The sequence below is a fragment of the Dama dama genome, chromosome 13, assembly GCF_033118175.1.
Source record: "Dama dama isolate Ldn47 chromosome 13, ASM3311817v1, whole genome shotgun sequence".
Lineage (NCBI taxonomy): Eukaryota > Metazoa > Chordata > Mammalia > Artiodactyla > Cervidae > Dama > Dama dama.
The window spans coordinates 52,210,235-52,236,795 of record NC_083693.1 but is presented as its reverse complement, the minus strand read 5'-3'; the positions used below and the strand labels follow the sequence as shown (position 1 = coordinate 52,236,795).

The following is a 26,561-nucleotide window of genomic DNA, read 5'->3' as shown; positions in this document are numbered from 1 at the left end:
CCTCAAGAGCAAAAGGGAAAGATACATTTTGGCAAAGTAGTTGAGAGAACCCAGTTCTGTATTCTCGGTCACTTTCTTTCTAATTCTAAGTACTTATTTCCAGGGATCCAGAAAGGGCCTACTGGAGAGATCTAGAGATCCACAACCATAACCATATTACCATATCCACCAGTCTGCAGCAATTCTCCATTAACCAAAAGTACTCTTGAATTGGCAAATGTCATTGGAGACTCAGAGTAGGACATAATATTTACAATAGTCGGGAGATTTTGGATAAAGCATTTACCTTTTCTTTCTGCTCAACCCATCCACGTCTTCATTTTCTGGAGTGCACAGACTTAACAGGTGACCCACCTCCATCCTTAACTTTTAGATAACAGTTGAAGTTTTTTCCCTTTGTTTATTTTTTGGAGTTAGCCAGCTGACCTGCCTCAAAGCGGGACAGGCTGGGTGCTGACCTACCCAATAACACAGCACAATCATGACTTACTTGGCTTGTCTGGAGAAAGAAAATACATGTTTAGTATAAAGAGAAGCTATAAGCAATGGAACAGTTGGTTATACATTACAGCTTGTAATAAATGAAAATATCGAGTGCATTTTAAATGATTAATGTATGAAAACTGTCACCACTTACTGTGCATTAATCAAGAAAAAAATGCACACTTCCCATAGTGGTTAATGTTGCAGGCCTGTTGTTCAGCTTTGATAATGTGCATAGCAATGCTCATATGACAATGAGTTTGGGTAGCTGAAAATTTAGGATGGTTGCAAGTTTGGTGTAGTATTTGGATTAGCATCTTAATCTGTGCCTTGTCAGCCTCATAGGTACACAAGCTATGTATTTTGTCCAAAACTAGCAAAAATATGGATGCTTAAAATTTTTTTTTTTTTAAATCAAGAATAATGACCAAGGTACCTGCTTAAACAAATACTACCAGCATTCATTAGTTAGGATGGTTACATGTAAAAGAAATGATGCCAGATAGTAACAAATCCAAGAGAAGTTTATTATGAAAATGGCACCTGCGGATGAAAAATTAAGTTACATAAAGACAACCATGTATGTGACATGTATGAGAATCTACAAAAGTATAAAAAGAACCCTGTTGTAAATGAAGTATGTACATTTCTGATTTGCAGCATTATCAATGGTCAATGAAAAAAAATGTTTCAAAATAAGCCAGGCACTCAGGAAGTTAGGTCCGGGTTAGCTTCACACAAAACAAATGTACCATAGCTGTCGCTTTGTAACGTTTTAATTTTTTTATATATATATTGTAGAGTTGGTAACACTGCTAAGATTTTTACGAACAGAATATCCCTTTCCCCATTATTCAGCTACTTGGCACCAGTCTCCTCATAAAAGTTTTCATATATTTGTACAAGAAATAGTTAAAAACACAGACACAGTCTTCACAGGTAATGAAGTGTTTTTTTTTTTTTTTTTTCATTTTGTAATTTTAACACTATGGATTTAGACAGCAGCTGTGATTATCTGTTAGTTTAAATCACCAGAAATCATTCTGACACAACACGGAAACATTTATAAAAGAAAAAAAAGAAAAACAACAACAGCTGTCTAGCTGTTCTTTGTAGCTGATAGGTGCGTTCCTTTGATTGTTCGATAGCTAGAGTAGAGCTTCCAAAATTAATCTTTAAATTTCATGATTGGCCTTCTTCACCTTCTAAAACGACTCAGATCCTTCAAGTAAGCACTCGCTATTAAAATTTGTGGCACTGAACTTCTTTTTCTTTTGTTACTATTCCACAGTGGTTTGGGCCCAACTCATGGAATCAGAGGGCCAGGAGGAATCCACTCAACACAGTGATATTCAAAGGACAGCCGAGTTACTCTATTAGCATTGCACACATAAACAAATATATATGACAATTCTATAGTCCATCCCCCCCTCCCCTTTTGTTTTTAAAAAATGTTGGTTGACCTTTGAAATAATTTTCTCACTGGTAAATTGCTTTATATATTGCTCCATCAGCCAACCTGGAAAGAAACCAAAGAAAAGCACCCACTGCTTATAGGTAGAGCACAAGGGACTCTGGGAATGTTAACAACTGAGGCTATATGGCATCAATTTATTTCATACATCTGAGCATTATTCTTCAGCGCGTCGCGTGGCACCGCAGAAGAAAGAGTCGTACCCAGAATTCCGTTGTGGGAAAAAATGGCTCCATTAACCTTGAGCTAGTTAAGAGTCTTTTTATCTCTGAGAATGAAAAAGGAGAGAAGTTGGGGAGAAGTTGGGGTGGTGGGGAGATGAGGCAGGAAAAGGGGAGACCAGAGAGAGGGAAAGAGGGGAGAGGTCAGGAGAATGTACACCAGTAAAGCAACAGCAGGAATCTTAAGGAGTGAAACGGAAGTCACGACAGTAGAAGCAGCATAGGGTGACGTTACAGAGGAAGGCCACCACACAAAAATCACTAACCCCCAAGAATCACTGATTCACTACGACTGCAGGAATGGGACTGTACCACTCCAGACTAGAGATAGAGCACAGAGAAGACAAAGGACAAAACAACTACATTAGCTTAGTATATACTGCATATAGAAACACACATTGAAACTGCAATGGACTGACGGCCAAGGACACGTACACAGCGCACACGTTACAGTTCTCACATCTGTTATTAGATGCCTCAACAAACAGCTGCCAAAAATGGAGTGGAAGAATTTATACTTGACAGTCATTTGGAGTGTTTGACACTACACTGATTTCTGGCAACGAAGACAAAATAGGATATTTTTTTCCGTTTTCTTTTTTTTCTTTTTTTTTTTTTTAACTTAATGTGCAGTTTTCAGTTGCAGTTATCTGTTTGAAGCTTATTTGAACCCATTCATTAGTTTTAAACCTTATTGGTTCCAACCTAGATATGAAAGAACCAAAGGGGAAAAAAAAAATCCATCAAATCAGTCCCCCAAAATACAAATACAACCTTCCTTTTTTTAAAGCAAGAAATGAAAAAAAAAAAAAATGTTAAATATTTTTTCCTTCTTTTACTCTGAAGTGTTATTGAAGTTGTAAAAATTAGCCTCAGTTAGACTGAGAAAAAAGAAAGAAACAAAGCTCAACAAAAGACAGAATGTACCTAAACTGCTCCTCAAGTCAGTTTGATTGAGTTTTCCAAAAACCCTTTTAAAAAGGGCTTTCCTGACCCATTAAATTTAATGTGAGGCTATGTTTGTTAGTTGGGAGGTAAATTTTAAGTCCTGCAGCAAACGTTAATGAGGGCTTTGTCTTAACTAACCAAGGAGACTGCAGCAATGGACTCCAGACCAGGACAGAACACACTTTTTGTTTGTTTTTTCCAAAACCCAGCCCAGGAGCTGCATTTTGTATGAAGACATTACAGATTAATAAATGATAGCACCATGGTTTTAGAAATTAAGTTAATGTTTCAGTAATTAACATTTAGTCCAACTTTTTGTTTTTAAACATTCTAGTCACAGGCCAGAAATTAAGCTTAAGAACCCAAATTATTTTTATGTGCAAGTAAGAAAATCTTAAAATCTTAACCATAAAAAGAGAATTAAATTCTGCATAAAATTCTAAAATGCTATCCCCCTATTTTCAAAGGAATCAGGAACAGAAACAAAACACCACCCCATTTCATTTGACTTAGTCAAACAGGGCACATTGTTTATCCTTGTCTCTTTCAATCTTGATCATATCAAGATCTTTAGGAAGAACACCCAATGGTTGTCACTTGAGAAATCTCTTGACCACAAGACTGAGTATTCTATGGCAGAGGCATATACACATGAAAGACATCTCAATAAAGATGCAAAAGAGAGCAAAACAACCCAACACACATCTCAGAAGAAGACAAAAGGGCAGGCAACTGGTCGTCTGACCCTCTGAAGGCCCCAAAAATAAAAAATATCTTTACAGGAAAGAATGAGTCCAGTGAAAGAAAGAAAAGGGGATGGATCGGGGACCGTCGTGGCGAAGAGAAGATGCTGACCTGCTCGAATTCAAAGTGCTAGAATCAAAGGTCTAAACGAAAACGCCGACGATGCCTCCGGGGGCGGGCGGAGCCCCCCGCCAGGCCGCCAGGGGGCGCCGCTCAGTCCTCCTTGCGCTCCAGAGTCTGTGCCGCGTGGATGCCGTTGCTGTAGACCGGGAAGGGCAGCGTGGAGAAGAGTCCCTCCGCCGTGGTGAACACGTTGCCGGCGGGCATCTGCGTCAGGCCGGCCGCGCTCACCGCGCCGCCGAACGGTCCCGACATGTTGAGCCGGTGCACGTGGTGGTATAGCATCTCCATGGGCGTCTTGGGGTCGAGGCCGAAGCCCGGGCTGTTAACGTCCACGAAGTTAACAGCGTGCGCGTTGGGCAGCAGGTTGCCTTGCATGGCCAGGGTCACCTCGGCGGGGGCGTAGCGGATGGTGCCCGTGGTGTAGACCCTCTGCGCGGCCGTGCTGGTGGCCGCCAGGGTCCCGGTCACCCTGTGCACCAGCGGCAGCACGACGTTGCCCGCCTGCAACCTCTGCAGAGCCTCCAGGTCCCCGGTGTAGAGCAAGGAGTTGGCCGCGCCCGGGCCGCCCCCGCCGTTCCCGTTCCCACTCCCGCCCCCGGGGTGCTTGTCCCGCGGGGACGCCGACAGCGGGGGCGACAGCGGGTCGGAGGCGACGGGGGCCAAGGCCGCGGGGGCCGACGTGCCGAACTGAGTCTTGCGGGTGGTGGCGGTGGCGGAGGAGGAGGTGCCGTCGGCGCCGGGCGGGGTGAGGACCGAGTCCGGGATGGCCACGTGCAGCCCCCCGCCGCCCGCGCCGCCGCCCGGCGGGGACGGGAAGTGCTCAGAGCTGGGGGGCTTGGTCATGCTGTAGGGCGACTCGTTCCGGGAGATCTCCCGGTTGGGCGGGTAATTCCAGATGCTGCTGTCGTTGTCGAAGTTGATGGGTTCTGAGATCTCGGTCTTGATTTTGAGCACCGAGGCACTATTGGGGGACGACAGCAGCCTCGGGGGCTCCACCAGGCCGGCGTCCAGTCCGCCCGGGCTCGACGCGCTGGACAGGCGCCGGCGGCTGGCGCTGCCGCCCTTCTGCCGTTTCCGCCGCTTCTTGCGCTTCTGGTGCTTGCTGGAGGCCTGCGCGCCCGCCTCGCCCGCGCTGTCCGAGTCCTTGGCGCTATCCGACGACAGCGACTCGCAGTCCTGCAGCCGCAGGTCCGACTCGCTCTCCACGTAGCCGCGCTCCACCTTGATTTGCATCCGGCCCAGCGCGCCGAAGCCGCCCCCGCCGCCATCCTCGGCCGCCTTGGGGTTCTCAAAGTCCGAGTGCTCGAAGCTGTCGTCGCTGTCGCGGCTGTCCGGGTTGCTGGAGCTGTGGCCGTCGTCGTTGCAGTGCATGTCGTTGTCGCACGTGTTGCCTGACTTCTTACGGTCGGGCTCCGGGTCTTCGCTGTTCTCCGACTGGTTCCCTTTCTCGTCGGACTTGGAGTTCTCGTTGTCCTCTGTGTGGGGGGAGACACAGGAGATGTCAGGCCAGCAGCACAACGCGCACCTCTTACCGGCGGGGGCGGGGGAGGAGAGCGAGGGCTGGGTGTCTTGTCCCATCCTGAGCTGCTGCTGGCTCTACCACTTTGGAGACCTAAAGCCTTGGCTTTCTCTCTCGTGAGGACCGAGGTTATGGCGGGTGGGGGAGTGACTCCCAGAGCACGGGCCCCATCACCTGGAGGCTTGTTCCAAATGCAGAAGCCCAGGCGTCCACCCAGACCTACTGAATGGGATCCTTCATTTGAACAGGATCCCCAGGTGATTCTTAGGCACCTTAATGTTTGAGAAGTTCTGCAGAAATACTCAGGGAGTCAGCGTGAATAACCTGGAATAAGGTGTCAGCGGCACAGGAAAATGATGATTTGCAAGGTGACCTCCCAAAGAGGTGTGCGTTCTCTACTGGCAAATATTTGCTCCTTATCGAAAACCATACTGTCTATTCCTAGAGTTGTTATTCTTCAGAGCACTGAATGTCATCGGATTCATTTCTGTGTTTTATTTTTATTCTGTCTTTTCCCCCAACTGGAATACAAACTCCACAGGGCAGGGAAATTTTGTCTTTTTGGTTCACTGCTATATACTGTATAATTAAGGAGCAGAGATTGTCTATTCTGGAACTCATCCCTAGTGAAGACCCTCAAATGAATGCAGAAAACTATCAAGAGCCTCCTCACCTCTTCCTGCCTCCCTGAGGCTGTCTGGAGTAGAGGGATATGTGTTCACAGGAGCAGGTTCCCAATGGATGGCGCTTGTGGTGGGGGAGCCCTAGTCATCTGCCACATTTTAGGGAGGATAGGTTTTCTTAGTAATATAACCTCAAAACATTTAGGGATGATGCTGATTTCATGGCTCTGCTACATGCTTTTGGATGGCGGCCTGGACTGGAACCTTGGGCAACTCACATCACTTACTCTGGCTTTCCTTTATTTAGTAGAAAAGGTTGGGTTAGAAGAAGCTTAGAAATTTTTGCAGTTGTCAATTCTCTGAGTTATGTGCCCCCTGGATCTATGTGTGCCTGTAGAAGGGGACTGGGGATTGGAGGAAAAGTAAATTTTTATGTTAACTTTTCTATGTTCCAAAGAACTATTTAGTCTGCTTCCCAAAAGAACTAGGAAAGGGAAAGCATGGATTTATTCAGCATAGATTCAGAAAATGACTAACAGTCCAGCACGCAGAAAGAGTCAGTTACTGATGCCATTGAGTATCCCACTTTAGGGGTTCCATCCCAGCTTGCTGAGTGTGTGAACATTTGGGGCTCAAAGTCACAGTCGGTCTTGGAGCAACAAAGATAGCCCTGCCGTCTGCTCTGGTAAAGAGGGTGGAGGTAGCTATGGGGTTAGGGCAGGTCTTCTTCCGTATGGAGGGCTGACATTAAGTGATGGCTAAATTAATCAGTCTCTCTGTATATTTGTGTGTATATATTTATATACCATAAAATGCCTATGTGTATTAATATATAATGACATGCATATATGTATGTAGTTTTACATATTTATATACAGTGTGTGTTAGTCACTCATTCTTGTCCGACTCTTTGGAATCCAGTGGACTGTAGCCCACCAGGCTGCTTTGTTTAGGAATTCTCCAGGCCAGAATACTAGGGTGGGTTGCCATTCCCTTCTCCGGGGGATCTTCCCAGCCCAGGGATCAAACCGAGGTCTCTCGCATTGCAGGCAGATTCTTTACCATCTGAGCCACCAGGGAAGCCCATATACATGTATATATTTATATAATACCACATACATAAGTGTGTGTTTTATATATGTGCACACACATATATAATGTGTACATATGAATGTAGTAGTATATAAGTATATATACATATGTGTGTTGAGAAAGGCTCAGTAATACCTTGACATGACTGACTTCTCTATATAAAATTTGACCAGTTGTTTCATTCAGATGATGGCCCTCTGGCCGTTGCCCACCCCTCATATTTGGAAAGGCAAGCCTTAAGCGCAGAACATGGAGAAGTTGTAATACCTGTAATACCTGAGGTGTCTTTAGAGTCTGACTCAGAGTCGGAGGTCTCCGAGGACTCCGAAGTTTTCTCCGGCAGGTGGGGGAGCTGTGCGATGTCCATTGGGGTGTCCTTGTACTCGGGGTTGCTGTGGGGGAGGGAGGCGTTCATCAGGAGTGCACACACCCATTCGGGATGGCTTGCCTTTGACCATCCTTTTTCCACTTCCGTGCCCCAAACTTTGGGGAGCTCAGAGAGTTAGAAGACTAACCATGAAATCATTTCTCAGCTCATCACAGGACTTTTATAGAAGCTTGGAGTGCATGGCTGGGGTACAGGTGCACCTTGCTACAATGATTGAATACCCAAATGCTCCATGAAAGCCACTGAAAAGCTTTTAAATAATCAGATACCACTGGGGGCCAGGGAACTGTGCTGCTTAACATTCCACCCCATCTCACACCTGGGGGAACAGAGGATGCGCAAAGTACCCTCAACAGTTCATCCCCCTGCCTCCTGGCTTGCCCTGTCTGCTCCTGGGCTCCTAACGAGGCCCTCGTTTCAGCATCCTTGTGTTGGCTCCTTGATGGAGCTCCTCTGCTGTTCAGAGACTATGTGTGTGTGTGGTGGGGTGGTGGCGGGGGTAGTGGGGGGCAGAGCCCCCAGCGCCTGACGATCTGACAGATGCACAGGTGCACCTTGGGCTGCCTGGATTGTGGCTACTGAACTGTCAACACACCCATTACAATCACATTTCCATCTGCTCATGTGGTGTACACCTGTGGCTTGTTAGCTGAGATCTGATTGCAGTGGGGAGAGTCCCAGTGTGAAAGAGGCCCTAACAGAATAGATCTAACCCCATCTGCACAAAGGTGCTTAAGTTTTGTCCCATTTTTAATTCAGAAGAATGCCTCTCCTGGAAAAGGGAGTGCGTTCGGTCAGTCTGAGCTACAAGGAAAGCCTCTTTTCTCCAAATGGAGAATGCCCTCTTCTGTCCTCCTGTTGATATCATGGCCAGTCAGCCAGACACCTACCATTGGTGATTACTGGCTCCCTAGCTCATTTCTAGTGAAATTCCTATATCAAAGAGGCACTGTTTCAGTAACTGCTCTACAATCGCCAATATCCTGAGGGTGGGGGGTGGGGGGGTGGCGTTAATTCTCTAAGATAAATGATCGGGCATTTAGCATTTACTCCTTAGTGTGAATTGGTGTCAGCAGCAGAGCCTTTTCTAGACTATCAGCTGAGCCGATGGTGGGAAGGTGGCCTTAACCCTTACGCAGTCTCTGTGATTCTACCACGTGTTGTAAGGGCACAGGAAGAAGACTGGAGGAAATGGCTGAAGTAACTTCAGAACAGGGAACTGCTAGCCTGGAGGGGGCCCAGAAGTGAGGGACTCTGGCTAGGAGAGGGAGCAGAAAATTACTGCCCGGGGAGGAACAAAGGGTAAGAAGATGGGAGGGAAAAACCAGCTTCAGTAGTTGCTATCTGGCCAAGGCCAAGGCCTGTTTTTGTAGACCTCCAGGTGAGGAAGTGATCCTGGTGAGTGGCAGACTTGGAGGTCCTCCCTCTCACTGGAGCTCATCTTTTTCAGCCTCCGTGGTCCAGCTGCCGAGAAGGTTTCACAAGTTACTTGTCCTCCGACTGACAGTCTTCTAGTAGTGAACCCACGGAGAGTCTTCAGGTCTGCGGAAACAGGTCTGGCTGGCTTGAGGCTGAGGCTTTTTGAGCCAGGAGGCTGGTCTTTGATACCCAAATTGCTTCCTTCCTCTCCAGATGGAACTGGGTGGAACAGGAGCAACCAACGCTCATGAGTCTGTACTGTGTGATCCTCGTCTGGACCAAGAGTGTGGCTCCAGAGTAGCACAGACTGACCTCTTCCTAACCCTCCCCTCTCCCTCTGTTTGGGGGCAGAGTAGGAAGTCACGAGGCTGATGAGGCAGTAAGATCCCCATGGGAAGAAATCTCCTTGAATCAGGTGAACAACCATGGGATGAGTTTAGCGCCCGAGGTTCCAGCTGCTGGGGGCCAGCCATCTTTGAGACTTCTGTGTCCCTGTTACTCATGTCTAATGTTTTTAATATTTATTTTTATTTATTTGTTTGGCGGCCCTGGTTCTTCATCGTGGCACCCAGGATCTTTAGCTGCAGCATGGACCAGGGAAGTCCCACTAACATCTGACTTTTAAGAATCATGTATCTCCCTGGCACAACACCATTTTTGCCTAGCCAGTGAACATCAATGCTGCAATACCTTATTCTGTTTTCTCTTCCGCACATGAGTTTTTATAACCTTCTGCATTGCCTAGAGCGACTATTCCATAAACCTCTAAGTAAAAGAATTCCCTGAAAGCAGAACCCACCTTGAGTGTATCACAAACAGCATAGTTTGCATGAAAAGCAGGCTTTGGAGAAAGCCCCATTAAATACCCATACTTTTACCTTTAGAGAGACTTGATGTAGAGTAGAAGAGGTCAAAAAAAGGAAAAAGAAAGTAGATGAATGAAGACTCTTCTAAGTGGTACGCATTAGAGCCCTCTCTAGAGCAATAATCATTAGCGCCTGATTGATATGCTGTTGGGAGCAAGCACATTCATGCCTTCCAGTCACCAATGGAGGCAAAAACACTGAAGGGTCAGCGTGCTGATGAGCCACGGCCGTCAGCATCTCAGTCTCAGAGAAAAACGGGATTCGGGTACTCCCTACCGAGATTATCAGCCAAAGGGCAACAACTTCCATTCAGAACACCTACTGGCAGCTCACCTCCTAAGGCCACGTGTGGGCCCTGCTTGGTGGCTTTAGGCCAAGAGAAACCAAAGACTGGAATGACGGTGATGGGAGGGAGCCAGGCTGGGCAGTTGGAGAATTTCCTAGCAGGATTGGTGGAGAAGATCTCAGACAGCTCGTCCCCAGATGCAGACCACCCAGGCTCTTCATCTTGGTTACCGTGGTGCTGTCTGAATGCATAGGCAGCAAGCATTTGAAGAAGGAGAGAGGAATGGTGTTGCACACTGGAATTCAGGAAGCTGTTGGGCTTGCCTGCATTAATGGATATAAATTTGATGATGCATTCAAGTAGTGGTCACACTTGCCTGAGATCACAGAGCAGGCAAAAGAAGACTCCTTCATTTGTATACTGAAACTGTCTCGATTCTGGTGAAGTGACTCCCTTCACTTACCTAAACTTGAGTGCTTGAGGAATCTAACCCTATGTAATATGCTCAGGGCTTCAAAGGGATGGGATACAAGAGGAATATAATGAACTCCGCCACTTCTTTCCATACCCCTTCACACCATTTTTGCAGGGGTTGGAGTGCATGAGTATGAGAATGTGTCGGGGAGAAGGAGATGCTTTCTGAATGTTTCCACTGGAGGCAAACGTCTGTGTTCTTTATCTGGCCCGAACGTTTGTGGGGAAACCAAAGCAACTTCTGCAAAGCCGCCCAAGTGGTTGCTGACCGGGAACTAGTGAACAGTTCACAGGTCTGCCCTGGGAGTCCCTACTGACATAACTTTGAGCCTTTCCCATTTCTTTGACTCTTGTGGAAAGAAAACCAGAATTTCCATGTAACTCCACACCAGATACTGTCAAAAGATAATACAACATGTCAGCTATTAACCATTGGGCTTTATGTTTTATAACTGAGACAGGAATGAGAAAGAATTCGGAAATATACCTCAGAAGATAGTTCACCCAGATGATATTCTTCTCATTTGCGTTCTTGGCGTTAATAGCTATGGTGGCACTAGACTGGATCCAAATGTAGCCTCCGTTCTTCTGCATCCAGCGGTAGTATTTGGTCACACACTGGCCCTTATTCAGCACTAGTGAAAAAACAAAACAAGGCATTGCATGTTAAGACTGGGATGAAATGATCATCGTCTCTGCAAAATCTGAAGCTTAGAAAGAGGAGGTCTTGCATCGAGTCAGGGGTGCCCCTGTGTATGCTTAATGTAGAATGCCATTACTAGGACAAATAAAATCACCAATTCAGTGGAGCGGCAGCTCTGGAGGTAGGGTTACTATGTTTGTAGCAGGACTTGATTCCATTTGGGGCAGTCATGGTGTGAAGGGAAGGATAACAGGACTGCAGATCTTGCTGGCTCACAGAACGCTTAATGCGGCGTGGATGTTGTCAAGGGAGGGTTTGACGTCAGATGGGACCACAGGCAAATCTGGATGTGATTTATTCATGGCTTCGAGGTAGCACCCTCTGCGATTCTGGATATCTGAATGGTTCCGAAGATGCTTTCCCCCTCTGTCTTTGATCATTTCACCTCAGCGCGAGCCATCTCAACCTGTGTCCTTATACATCAGTGCCTTTTGATCCTGTTGAACAGAATTTATAGCATGAACTAAATCTACATGGGTCAGTTGGGAGATTCTGGGGAGAATTTGCTGAACGTTGGAACAAAATACATTCCCTCACCAAGTCAGAGAGAAAGGCTGGCCTAAGGGAGGCACAGGATTGACTTGGCTAGAGCTAAACAGAGTGACGGCTCCGCACAGACTCTGAAATATGGCCCCAAATGAAGGAACAAGTAAAAACAATCAGTAATGTGAAACGGTGCCATTAAATACCACGGAAAGAGAGCTTTAAAATGCAGATGTTAAAAGTGATACTTTAACCAAAATCTTGCCAAGTTGAAATGGATTTGATTTGTATCTGGGTACTCCTGAGCTAGTAAAAGGCGGGAAAGTGCCATAAATCAGCCCCTGGAATAAAGTGCTGTGGATGGGAAGGGTTTAAAAGGATGCCGGAAACGTGCACAACCTGCTGTTATCGCTGGGATGGCAATCTCAGTGACTGCACTCCCCCCAGCAGCGCGCCAGCTGGCTGGCCACTAGAGGGCAGTGTGCACTCGTCCACGCTGCCCACTTTTGGCATGTCCTTGTCTCCGTCTGCTAAAATGAAAAACCTCTAACTGCTGTAATAAATTTGGCTAAATTAGCTGCTAAATGGTTATCTCAAGTAATATGTATTTGCATTAATCATCTTGCTCTAAACCAGAACAAGCCAGAGTCCTAAAGACGTAGTAAATTCATATTGTCCATTTAATTATGGCTAATAAGTGCTTCATATACAATAGTTTCATGAAGTACATTTTGATTTTTTTTTGGGGGAGGGGGTGTGGATGGGTAAAGGGAAGTCACTTTGGAAAAGAGCTGTGTTTAAGGCTGTGGAAGCTCTTCCCGTTGTGTCTGAGCCCCTCTTCCTGGCTCTGAAAGTGGTCAAATATCAAACCTCCACATATTTTATCCATAAACACATCAACTTCAATGCTTTCCTCCCATTCTCCTATTTTTTTGGTCTCAAAATACACCAAATGGATGGTTGTAAAATTTAATGCTTATGTTTCAACAGTTGCTTGAAAATGGCTTGCTTTGATGAGTGCTTCAAACAGCGATGAGTTCTGTTCTGAAACTATTCTACAGTTTAGGGTATTTTTAAAACCCGGAACTGTCACCTTCTCTTGGTGGCGAGGCTCCACAGGTAGGATTGTACTCTGCTTTTGTAGGCAATTGTAAGTTCTGCCATTCTGCATGCATGGCTTCCCCGGCTACAAAACTGCGTAGTGAAGCTGAAAGCGGTGAAATACTGACTCTGCCATACAGTTCTTCTGTCAAACCATTGTTGCATGCAACAAGATGTGCTTTTATTCAGATCCTCTCAGCCTGGTTAACTATTAATAGAGGAACGATGGGTTATGAAATTCTGCCCACTATTTTCACAGAGAAAACTTAGAGTACCCCAATCAGTGGTTGGTGTATAATTCTTCCTGCTGTGTATCTGGAATAAGGGCTTATTTCAGATGGTTCTACTCTTTTTAATAAAGGCAAAGCGACTAAGAAGTCCCTTTTTTAGAGTCACATGAAGAAAACACTGAGATGCTAGGCCAGACCAGCCCAACCTGGCTGGGGATTTTGGACTAGAATTTAACCCAAAGCATGCAAAAATTAAAAAAAAAAAAAAATCCACAATGCAGTGCATTGTTGTTGCTTAGTAGCTTCAGTCATATCCGGCTCTTTGCAACCTCCTGTCCATGGGATTCTCCAGGCCAGAATACTGGAGTGGGTTGCCATGCCCTCCTCCAGCGGATCTTCCTGACCCAGGGATTGAATCCATGTTTCTTATGTCTCCTGCATTGGCAGGCAGGTTCTTTACCACTAGCGCCGCCTGGGAAGCTCCATGCAGTGCATAGCAAGAGGGCAAAGTGAGACAAAAATTATAAAGCCAAGTAAGAATTTTGCATAATCAACATAAAGATCATCACCCCCTTCCTAATAATACTTTCTCTTACTTATAAACAAGCAAAATCTCCTTTCTGGAATGCATGACCAGCAAAATTTCAGCCTCAAGAGTGGGCCCCTTGGGTGTGTTGTGAGGGGATGGAAAGGCTTTATTTACTAAAAGACTGATGTGGTGTCACCTTTTTGGGTTCAGGCAGCATGACTCTGGATCTGATTAGGTGCATCTGTGTTTCCTGAGAAGATAAATACAATTTTATTAGGATCCATGATTACATGATGTTATTTATCACCCAGGCCAAGGGCCATCTGGCAGAGAGGAGACCTCAGTGAGAGACAGGTAGGCTTAGTGAGGAAGTGGTGGGGAAAAGGCTGGGGAGGAGGGGACCCCTCAGGGGTCCCCTGGGGAATCAGGAGCTACTTGAGTGCCTCTACTTAATGTGATCAGCACCACAGAGCAGATCCAGGGGCCCATCACTGTCAGGTCAAGAAGATAAGTTTGATTTAATCCATTGATTTGCTCCGGGCCAGCCTGACAAACAGAATTCTGAAAAGGGAGACATCCTAGCGTGGTGTTAGATCATGATCATTTCCTAGAATCAGTGTTTTCTGAATGACACCCCCCATATGTCTGTGGGACTCTAGTAACTGGAGATAAGGCTGGCTCTGAGTTAGCTCCTATTGTTGTTCAGTCAGTAAAGTCGTGTCCAACTCATTGCATCCCCATGGACTGCAGCACCCCAGGCCTCCCTGTCCTTCACTATCTCCCGGAGTTTACTCAAACTCATGTTCAATGAGTCAGTATGCCATCCAACCATCTCATTCTCTGTTGCCCCCTTCTCCTCCTGCCTTCGATCTTTCCCAGCTGCTGCTGCTGCTAAGTCGCTTCAGTCGTGTCTGACTCTGTGCGACTCCATAGACGGCAGCCCACCAGGCTCCCCAGTCCCTGGGATTCTCCAGGCAAGAATACTGGAGTGGGTTGCCATTTCCTTCTCCAATGCATGAAAGTGAAAAGTGAAAGTGAAGTCGGTCAATCGTGTCCAACTTTTCGTGACCCCATGGACTGCAGCCTGCTAGGCTCCTCCATCCATAGGATTTTCCAGGCAAGAGTACTGGAGTGGGTTGCCATTGTCTTCTCTGAATCTTTCCCAGCATCAGGGTCTTTTCCAGTGAGTCGGCTCTTTGCATCATGTGGCCAAAGTATTGGGAGTTTCAGCTTCAGCATCAGTCCTTCCAATGAATATTCAGGGTTGATGTCCTTTAGGATTGACTAGTTTGATCTCTTTGTAGTCTAAGGGACAATTAGCTCCTACTATATGAAATGTTGACCACAAGATCACCCCAGTGCTTTTGTTTTTCCAGAGGACCTATAAAAGAGGTCACAGTGGAATTTTGCTTCTTTTAAAATGAACAGGGGATAATTTTTGCTTGAGGCTCTAGAACATAGTGTATGATTTGTGGATGAAGTTTCCTTTTTTTTTTTTTAAAATCACACTGGCAAATCAGTTGGATCGTTCCAGCTGTGCCAGAGGCAGGATCTGACAGCTTTTCCTGAGCTCATGTGGTTCTAATCAGCTCAAGAAGAAAAGCCACCTTGGTGCCAGTTTGAAAGGGATTTTTAGTTCGTAGTAAGTTAGACAACTTGATAAACACAAAAACTTTCTCGATTCTCTCTAATCCAGGGCTGTTATTTTTATTTTGGGATTCTAGCTTTAAATAATGGAGAGAAATGAGAGACTGTTTTAGCCTATTTTACAAAATCCCTTTCGTGGAGAAAAACAGAAATAAGCATGATGTAAGTTACTTGATATGGGCTTTGCAGATGCCTCAGTGGTAAAGAATCGGCCTGCCAATGCAGAAGACACGGGTTCGATCCCTGGGTGGGGAAGATGCCCAGGAGAAAGAAGTGGCAACCCACTCCAGTGTTCTTGCCTGGACAGTCCCATGGAGTTCAGAGGAGCCTGGTGGGCTACAGTCCATGGTGTCGCAAATAGTAGGACATATCTAAGCATGCATACACAAAGTTACGTGATACCGAAGTCCTTAAAAAATAGTTAATTGTCCCTTGAAAAGAGATAGATACTCAACAAACCCATGAGCCCAGGAGAACATTCATAACAATATGCTCAGACTATAAAGAGAAGAAACTGAGAGAGAGGAAATCTTCATGTGGATCATATTTTTAGTCTTACTCCATGATAGGGTCTGAGTACTTCTCAACCATAACCTGGCATCTTCTGTTTAATTAATCTCAAAGTTTACTTTTTGCTGCCCAAACTTTTTGGTAGAGCAGCCTATGTGTGCCTACTGAACTCAATGATCACATCATAACATTTCCAGAACGATGTCCTTAAAATTGGGCAATAAGAACTAGTCTTTTTTTTTTTTTTCCTAAGTATTTGTTTTTGACTGTGCTGGTTCTTGGTTGCTATGCTCAGGCTTTCTCCAGTTGTGCTGCACGGGCTTCTCATTGCATTGGCTTCTCTGCAGAACATGGGTTCTAGAGCACAGGCTCAGTTGTGTGGCACACAGGCTTAGCTGGCCTGTGGCACGTGGGATCTTCCTAGACCAGGGATCGAACTGGTGTCCTCTGCATTGGCAGGCAGATTCTTAACCACCAGAGCACCAGGGAAGTCTAGGAATTAATTTTTATTTAAGGATCTCGAAACACTGAAATGGCCTTGTCTTAGGTTTTGGAGGGTAAATGTGAAGACCAGGGAGGCTGAGTGTGTAAATTTCCCAGATGCCCTTACAGTCTTGGCTGGTCCCAGGCGTAACTGTGGACGCCTCTGTTGCTGCATGAGGACATGCTCTTTCAAGCTCCGAAGTCTTGCTTTCAGCTGCCATGGCTCAGTTCTGAGAAAAACCAAGAAGCTGTCACTAGCGCTGTCCCACCTTCCAAGCTACAGATGCCTCTGAGTTACAGAGTGTGCTCTCCAGGGCAGGGCTGACCCTGCATTTGTGAGAAGGCGCCATCAGAGACTAGGAGAGACTTAGATCTTCCTGGCTGAACCATTCCAGCCCTGCTCATCTGACCATTTTTGTCTCTAAGAGTCAAAATATCACCCGCCTCTAATTGTGAAGGAAATGGCGAATACAGTTCAAAGAAAAACGTGGTGGGCTTCTGTTTTAGAACACGTGACTTTTTATATCGCCTATGTATTTTATGCCCAAAGACAGGATGCTCAGCTCGATTTACTACCTTTTTAAAAAGCCACCCAGTCTCTTGGTTTGCGCTTAGTGGCAGGCATACAAGAAATGTCCTACTTGTAGAGAAAACCTCCCCACCCCACCCCCAACCCCCTTCAAATCCGAGGAGCTCTTGCCAGAGTGCACAACCATGGCTCTGCACGCAGTGGCCAACAGAGGGATTTCAGTGTTCCTGGGGAAAACTGTGTCCACAGAGATAGACTGATGATTGAAAGGACATAAAGGAAGCCTGTGTCTGTGGCAGGAACATAACTCTCTTAGTAAATCAAAACAAATCAGTCCAAGTTTGCCTTCAGAAATATGGAGGAAAAAAGAGAACATGCTCTCTTCCTGTTGGGCCGTTCTACAAAATCAAAGCCAAAGATTCTAAATAGTGAGTTACTTGTGCCTTCAAAAGAAGGAAGCAGTCTAATTCAGTTTGAAGAGGAGATGAAGAACACATCTCAAAAGCGGTCTTTTAGCAGAGTGTTGCACAAAAGGACGTTTTAGAGGTTTGCATATGCATTGAAAAGCTGCAGTACTTGGGGTATTCAGGTAAGTATAGAATCAATAGGAAATGGTGAGATCATCGGGGAGTTCACACTGGACATTCACACAGCTGGACAAAGAGCTTCATTATCACCATGGTGATATGGGGATGCATCTGCTGCAAGGCTCACCCCGCACCCCACCCCTGCCCTTGAGCTACCTTCATCAATGGCTGCAGAGAATGGGGAGCGGGTGGGAGGGGGGCTTTCTGCTAGAAACTCAAAAATTATTTTTGACTTCACTAATGTGGAGAGCATGAAAGCTGGGGGTGTGCTAGAATTGCACTTTCGACTTAATACCACAGTTGGGTGCTTAGCTATAGCCACTGGTTTTCTTTCTACATTCACAAAACTGGCAGATGAAACATGAAAAAGAATACTGACTCTTTAATCTCTGCTTCTCCACCTAAGGCCCAAGGCAGGCTGACAGGGAACTTCATTCTGGAAACAGGATTTTTTTTTTTTTTAAATTCTGGATTACTTTTTCCTCTGCTTTTGAAAACTGTGGGCTATAGGGGAATGAACCTGACATAGACTTAAAACAAGAACAAGTTTCTTTATCTAAAAAGTTATAGTCCTTGATGCTTACAGGAAGGTCATTTTCAAAACCCACAGGAGAAACAGTGTTAGAGCCAGGAACGGTGCATTGAGTGCTTTATTTACTTGCAGTAGAGACAGTTTTTCATTTAGAACTGCTCATAGGATCAAGCAAGGCTTTGATGCCATGCAGACTTTCCTATAGATTTTGCAATTAGTGAACTGGATGTCTTAAATAGCAGGCATCCACAAATTGGTTTTTAGTTTTTTTGTAAATTTATGCGCCGAGCAATATTTGGTCAAGTTTAGTGATATTTGATACTTAATGTGAGTTAGAGCTTAAGGACAGAAGATCGTGCGTGTGTGGATGGTCTGTGAATGACTGTACATCATCTATGGATTTTTCCCCTAATACCCTAATGACAGGCCCTGCTTCAATTGCTGTGTGATTTATAACCTCAGAAGAGGTTTTTTTTTTCCTGTACCACCGCCGATGGATAGATTTTTATTAACTGTTAATATCGAATCATGCAGAAAACTTTTCATTGATTGAAAACATGTCAATTAGTTAAATTTAAAAAACAAATTCCCCTTTTGTTGATCATAATGTGCAGAATTGGAGACCAATTTCATTTCAACATGGAGAGGATCATGTTCTAGGACTGGAAGAATCAAAGTAATGGTTGGCAAGAGTGACATCTGAGATCTTAGGTTTTTTTTGGTTTCTGTCCAACCAGGGAGTTTTAGTACTCTTTATTCCCGCTCTTCTTGACCTGGGACAGTTAAGAATAGGGTATTTTTTAACCCCCATACCATCTTTTTTGGTGGGGGTTTCTTATATAAGGCACACTGAGCTCTTCAGCATGGAATTAAGGTTTGTGACCAGGAAATCAGGGAAACAGTGGATTTATTCACTCATTCAAGAAATAATGTTGCTGAAGGTGACTTCTGTGCCAACACTGGGTGACAGCAAAGGCAGCAGAGCCTGTTGCCCGCCTGTCCTCTTGTCTGAGTCTCAGGCGGTCCTGAAAATTTCGTTTCCCTTCCCGGGGACTGATTGAGGATTGGAATGTGATGAAACCTCAGACAGCGAGATTCAGGGGGAGGTCTCTAAACCGTGGGAGACTGTTGAAGAACTTTTCTGTCTTCTGAAAGTAAGGATTTGCCTCTCTTTGCCTTTAAACAGGAGACAGATGCTTACCAGTCACTTTCACTAATAAGTTTATCACAAGGATGACTTATGGAAAGTGGCGTGGAGGCCCGTGAACACACAGCGGGTCCATCCTGGCCAGGGTGAATTCTTCACTTCTTTTAAAAATGAAAATGAAGTACTGGGATATAGGGAGACCTACAGAAAGTAAAAGAGGAGGTGAATCTTGTAGTCAGATTTGTTTTATGTCTCTGGCAGATCCTGTGTTTCAAGATATAGTTCCTTCACTAAGTCTACTATCTCTACCAAGAAATATCTAAGTGGTGAGGCATAGGTAATCAAAGACTAGTGTTCCATAAAATTAGGACTATTTAAAGGAGCTTACATTTCACCTGTTCACCTGTTCTGTTAAACTGTCAGAAAAACTGGTGCTTTATTGTGAAAACATTACAGATTCTCCCACATGCGGTCATCGTTGATTGTCCTCTGAATAGCAAATCTGCTACTTTTTTGAGTAAAAAGACTCTCATTTGGGGCTCTATGTGTGGTGGACTTCCACCATGCTTCAGGGAGATAAACCTTGATTGTTTAAACCAGCCATGGTAATTCTATCCAGTGCGTGGCTGAGGCTGGAGCATTTGATGAAATGCTGGGCAATGAGACTTTCCAGGAGAGCCTCCAGGGATATTTTCTTTCAAAAAATGAACAGAAAGTAGCAGCTGACCCTCCCCTGACTTTGGACACTGTCCGATGAGGCACATTCATTGGCGGTGCTACGGTTGTCCTTTGATCACGAAGGGAAAGTAAAGATGATTATAAAGAAAGTTTATGTCATTTTTACTTCGGTTTTCTGTTACTTCCATAGGTGGGTTCTGGTGCCTCCCCAAGAATTCAAAGGAGGCCAGAGAGGGGATGGGTGTTTACAAAGAGGTTCAAATCACCTGCTCCTTAGTCAACCCTATATTAATGGGGAAACTTATGCTCAACACATACACAAACTAAATCCTGTTGCTCGTTTGTGTTCTAATAGAAATGTTTGAGGGGTTTTTGGGAAGGTATGCAGGGTGTCATTAAATCTATATTTCAACCAAAGTAATTTTAAAAAATACAATGTCATCTTGTCCTTTATTTTGTAAGAAATAATGGAATTGGTTTTATTTAGGGTAATTGATTTTGGTTAAAATGGGTGATTTAGAAGTTTTTTTTTTTTTTAATTGTGCTTTACAACAGCGATGGACTTGTTTCTCTCAAATATCAGGTGTGTCTTTTTATGATAATAAAAAGCAGCTACTAATTGAAATAGTAATAAGGAAAAGCCTAGGAATCAATGTTAGAATTGTATTAGAATGTATCAATGAAATTGAAGATCTGACTTCCCCTCTAGGTAGAGAGAAAAGATCATGTGTTATATTTTGTGTCCTCTCGTGTGCTCTTTGAAGCCTGAGATGCCCTTACCACCTACCCTTCCCCCACCCCACCCCACCCCCACCCCTGGCGTGTCTCCTGACATCTTGGCTTCTTGCCAGCACCTCTCAGTGGGAAGAATGTGCTTCCTCTGGAAAGGCTCATCCTCCTCTGGTTGCCCCCACCTCTGGGGCGCCTGGGTTTTATACATACACCATAATGTAGTTGTCTTCTCTTTATGCCACCTTTTCAAATTTGGCTGTTTTTGTGCTGTCTTTTCTACTAATATGTAAGCTTCTGGAAGGCGAAGACCCATATCTTAGTCATTTTTGAAATTTTATAGCAATACTGCAAAACTTTGTAATAAATACTCACAAATGTTAGATGACCTTGAATAGGGGAAATATGACTGTCCTATTCACACATCAAATACCTAGACAGATATTAACCTGGGGAAAAAACTGACTTTTGCTTACAAGTTGACAGTTATTACTATCTCTACCCTATTAACTTTCTCCACTGATACTCAAAACTTTACACGTTTGTAAAGAAGTTGATCTCTTAATCGAGTTATCACGCTTGTTTCGTTTGAACACTGATTGAGATGCCCTCAGAGCCATTTGACCATTCACATTTTTTAATACTGTTAATAAAGTTCATCTCTTGGAGGGGGACAAAAATGAAGTCCTTAAGATCACTAGTCGATTTGTATTTTACTCCATGTAAAACAATGCCTTCTAAATACCAGTGTGGTCAGTACTTCTCAAACTTTTATATGACTGTGAGTCAGCTAGGGATCCTTTGTTAACTGCATATTTGGACTCAGTAAACCTGAGGCTTGGCCTGAAATTTGGCATTTCTAGAATGCAATGGTGCAGGGACACCCAGCTGGTAGGTAGGCTCTTGCTGGTCTCTCTTCTCTCTGTGTACCTGACCTTGGACTTAAAAACCCAAATCAGCACTTGCCAAAAAAAAAAAAAAAAAGGTGTAAAGTAATAATACTAATTCGCTCCTGCATAAAAGCCTGGCTTAATTTTGTCTCCCTGTGACAATCTTTTTAGTTAATGGACAGGCTAGGCTGACTTGGCTTCTGAAAAAAGGCAGACGTGCCAGCTATTACGTGCCTTTCCTTTCATGTGAATTTTCATATTCATATGGAAGAAGAGGAAAAAACTCATTTGCTTTGGCTGGGGAAAGTCCAGCCAGTGATCAGGTGGCAGCTAAATCCCTGAAGACCCAGCCCCGGAAAAATCTAAGATCAGAAAATACATCCCCTGTGCCGTCTGCACGTGGCCCACCCAGCAAACTCCACACCTTCCCTCCTTCCTTCACTCCAGCCTTCCTCTACTGCGGGCGATGGCTGCATACCCAAATCAACAATTCAATTCCCCCTTTGTTTGTGTGGCAGATGACAAATGCATGGAGGGCATCTTGTGTTTCCTAGGCAGGCAGGGCACTTACTTTGATTGATGCTTGGTTGTGGAAAAAAATGAGCTGGGAAGGAATTACAATGGAGGGCCTGCAGACTGGAAGGGGGTATACTAATTAGTCCTGCATTAAGCAGTCGGCTTGCATTTGGCGATGAGACGCCTTCAGGAGGGAAGTGTAGGGGTTATTGATGCAAAACAGCAAGGAATGCATTATGCCAGGTAGCTGTGTATTCGTTTTGTTAGGAAGTATAGAATTTTGTAATTAAGAAAGAAACAGGCTACTGTATTTTTTTAACACCTCCCCAATGCATTGGGTAGGTGGTGCTTTTTAACTTTAATGATCTCATAGACAAGGTGGAAGTCCTGCTCTCTTTCTGAAATAACTCTGCCAGAGTTTTCTCATCCTGGGTCCAGTTCTAGGAAGGGAAAACTGATGCCACTTCTATACTTTCTGGCTCCTTTTTCCTCCCCTAAAGCTCCACTGCTGCAGAGCCTTGAGCCTTGCTGCTGGGGCACATTGTAATAAAGAGAAAGGAAGTTTTCCCTGAGGCTACTCTTTCCAGATTTTAGAGAGTTGTTGCTGAAGTGACCCGGGAAGAACCCTAAGGATATCGCAAGGCAAAAGGAGCATCTTCTGTAGACAGGGACAAAAGCACAACACAAGGCATGTTTCTCTGGTTAGCACTCGTGGTCTGCCTTCCATTTACTGGACGTAGGCAGAGGCACAGCAGGGGAGGGTCGAGCCATTCCTATAGGTAAGGGGAGTGTGCGACTCCAGGGTGACATGACATTAAGGACCGCAGCCCACCAGGCTCTTCGGTCCATGGGGATTCTCTAGGCAAGAATATTGGAGTGGGTTGCCATGCCCTCCTCCGGGGGATCTTCCCAACCCAGGGATAGAACCTGTGTCTCTTATGTCTCCTGCATTGGCAGGCAAGTTCTTTACCACTAACACGACCTTGGAACCCTGGAAAGCTTCAGGGTGATAGGCAAAGGGCCTCAAATCATTGCTAATGTGGATGATTTAAAGTTCAAACCTTAAAATGTTGATTTGTTCAATTTGGCCTGAAGAATCAATGAAGCTGGGTTCAGTGACTCCAGTGAGGTGGCATAAAGAAAAAACTATCACACAGGTCTTTGGCTCAGTGTGACGGAGGAGGACCTAAACTCCCTTGGTTTTGTCATTTCACGAACCCACTGTATCGGTGTATATGATGTGATTCTTAGTGATTCTTTATGTTGGAACCCAGTGAACTCTCAGGTGTCTCGTGAACCTAGTGGCAGAGTAAATGGTCCAGAGGTTTTTGGTTCACTTTATCAGAGTTGTCGAATCCTGGTGCAGCTGAGATTTCCTTTTCCTTTTCTTATTCTAGAAACAAGCTCATCTGTAGATTTACAGTTGCCTATGCTAGGAAAATAGATCCGAGTGATAAAGATAGCATTTTGAGTTATCAAAGGCTGTCAAGTCTTTTTTTCTTTAAGTTCTATCCATAAACTGGAGCATAAGACAGAGATCAAAATATCAGAAGTACGATCAGATGACTACAACCTGCCTTTCATGGACAGAGCCAGGAATTGTGCCAATAGCTCTAGGAGGAAAAGCTAAATAGTTAATGTGGTTTATTTTTTTAAGCATCCCTTTGTTTTAGAATTCTATCTTATTCTTGAGCTGACTCCATGTCACCATGACCTTCTCCTGCCAAGAAGGCACAGTTGAGGCATCATTCAGTAATAGCCTAGGGCTCTGGACAAGCAAGATGCTGTGCTGGCTTTTTGCCTTTTCTTCCAGTGTTTACACAACCAAGACTTATTACATGCTCTGTCATTTTGTTACTGGGCTGGCTTTGGTTTGAGAATTAGGTAAACATCAGACATTCCATCACACAGTTTTTAGACTCAATCTTACTTTATAATGATGTTAATGTTTATTGTACAAAGCGAGATGCATTTGTATATTTTAGCATTTTATTTCAGTCACAGAATGCAAAACCTGACATCAGTTTGATTTGTGTGTGTGTGTGATTGAAGATATTAAGCACTACAAGAACGCTGAAATTTCAATCTGATTAGGATCAAAATTCTTCAGGATCAAAACACTCCTTTTTCCTCCCCCTACAGTTTTACTAATTGTGTGCTACTTGACATTGTGGAGTTATTCCACAGCGTGATAGCTAAATATGTGAAGTGTATTTTACTGTGCTGAATTATCAGCTCATTCTATTTGTTTTTCATGCGTTTAAGGTTATTAAAAGAACTTAAAATTAGAAGTCATGTGTATAAGAATTGAAAAACTGAACTCAATCATTGTTAGCAGACAAAATCATAAAGCAATAGCCAGTATGTCAATATCAAGTAATGAAAAAAAAATCACAGAATTTGAAAGCATACCTTCTATGTTTATTAGTTGGCAAGATACCAGAAAAATTAGGATACTAGCACAATACTGAATGGTGGATGGAGTTGTTTATTTTCAGCACTCTCAAATTATTCCGGGTACTGAAAACAAGATAAAAGTAGATCGGAAAGGATGGCTTCAAATGTATTTGTTGGAGACCTTTGCTTTATGGGAAGAAATGAACTGCCCTGGCTCACTGTTCCTGAGGAATTGTATTTCTTCAAGCTGTAAATCAAATCCCAGAGAGATAGCATGACGTTTTCCAAATAATAACGGAGGATGACAAAGTTCTTTTTTTGTCAGCATCAGGTTTCTGAATTTAGACCTCGATTAAGATTCCAGAATGGAAAAGCACCTCCACCCCCCCCCCCCCCCCCAACTCCACATACACACACGTGGTCTATGACTGTGTCTTACAAACATGCATTCATTTTAAAAGTCTGAATCTCTGGCATATCTGCATCGCAAAATATACTCACAGTTTCCTCCAAAGATCCTGATTTTTCTCCATTTTCTCTAAATTCCCAGCTACAAAGAACCCGATGTTTCTTTTCAGGAAACAGCATCATTTTTTTCCCTCAATTAATTGAAGAACCATCTGCTCCTGTGATACCCGACACCCATTTGTTCTCAGCAACAAGTGTGCTCCCTAAATCCCCGGGGAGCCTTACCAAGGCACGCACTCAGGGTTGGGAGTAGAATCTGCCAGAGCTGCCTCGCAGACAGCCTTTTCCCAGAGACACAGCACATACAGAACTTGACACTGACCTCGGTCCCCATGTCAGTGCTGCTAATGCAGGGTTCAACACACAGTACGAGATGCTCACACTCTTGAGACTCTGGCTGGCTTACCGTCTCTCCGTCATGCTTCTGAAGATCTCAGTTTGCAGTCAACAACTGCAAAGGGCAGGAGAGAGCTCAAACAGCTGTCCTCAACCACGGCCAGAAAGGGAAGACAACATTAACACAGAGGCCACCTGGCTGATCTTACTGCATAAAACCTTCCGTTTCAAGCCAAACCATCTGATTTGTGTCCCCTTGCATGCATTTAAAACCAGAGTTCGGAACTGGGTTTAGAACCTTCTAGGAATGTAGATGGCAGAGCCTTCATCTTCTAGGAAGAGTCTACGGAATGGTCATAAAAAGGACCTCTCATTGGAAAAGAGAGCTTCTTCCTAAGAGGGCCACAGTGCCTCCCTTGGACTTGAGATCCCTTGCATTCACAGTGAAAAGTCTGATGAGGGAAAAGTGCATGAGGATGCTGGCGTGTAAGTCACTGTGTGGACCCAGCGGAGCTCTGCTGGCCTGGCTTTGCTTAAACGCCCACAAAAGGTGCCTTGGAGGTGAGCCTGCTGGTCAGGAGCTGGGAACCAGGCTCAAAGAACTGAGATAACTTTTGCCCTTCCAGGAGTTGGTACATGGAGGTACCCACTTCTCTAAATAACCCTCTTTGTAGAAATACAGTGAAAAGTCAGCGCCTTTGAGAGCTTCAGTATCCACACTCTGCCCCTCCCCTCCCCCTCCCCACCCCAGGTCTGTGGCTAGTCAAGTAGGAATTTTTATGAGGCTGTGGCCTAGCTGAACTTGTCTTTTCCCACATCTGTTTTGAAACGGAGACCACAAATTTCAGAGTGGAAGTAGCTCTAGAAAATGAAAGGGTCGAGAAGGCACTTAAGACAAAGGCTCCCCCATCACATCATGGGAGACAGCACACGGGAGACCACGGAATCCGGGGTAAGCACCTATAGATCCAGCAATTTCTCCGGGCCCCAAGATCCAGCTTTCACTCTAATTCCAATACAAGTTGAAGTGATTTATGTCTCACTTTTTCTCACTGTGCACTGGCAGTCATCTCAAATGTGCAGGAGATATGAAGGGAGAAATTGGCATGGAAACCCAAAAAAAAAGCATCCAGGAGAGAGGACCCCAGCTGGGCTGTCCCCGCGCACCGGAGGTACTTACAGTCCAAGTGACTATGCCTGATGCCCTCGACATCTTCGGCGTGGATGAAGTGGTAGCATCTCTTCCCTACAATGTCTACGGGGGTCAGATCCATATAATCACTAATCCTACAAAGAGAAGAACACAGGCTGGAAATTAGAAGCAGGGGAAATATACAGACAGTTCAGTGACTTAGAAACAGACCTACTGACAATTTTCCTTGTACCAGGGTACCTGTGAGGACTGG

At 44.7% G+C, this 26,561-nt stretch overlaps 1 protein-coding gene across 1 annotated transcript in view; it reads right to left on the bottom strand.

Moving 5' to 3' along the window:
- Nucleotides 1-1,027: 1,027 nt before the first annotated feature.
- NPAS3 (neuronal PAS domain protein 3) overlaps nucleotides 1,028-26,561 on the bottom strand; it is a 923,008-nt gene continuing 897,474 nt past the window's right edge. Inside the window, exons 9-12 of the mRNA XM_061159149.1 lie at nucleotides 26,336-26,442; nucleotides 11,148-11,295; nucleotides 7,495-7,619; nucleotides 1,028-5,468 (exon numbers count right to left, since the gene is read on the bottom strand). Coding sequence (XP_061015132.1) covers nucleotides 4,084-5,468; nucleotides 7,495-7,619; nucleotides 11,148-11,295; nucleotides 26,336-26,442 — 1,765 coding nt within the window. The 3' untranslated portion in view covers nucleotides 1,028-4,083. The remainder of the gene's footprint in view (nucleotides 5,469-7,494; nucleotides 7,620-11,147; nucleotides 11,296-26,335; nucleotides 26,443-26,561) is intronic.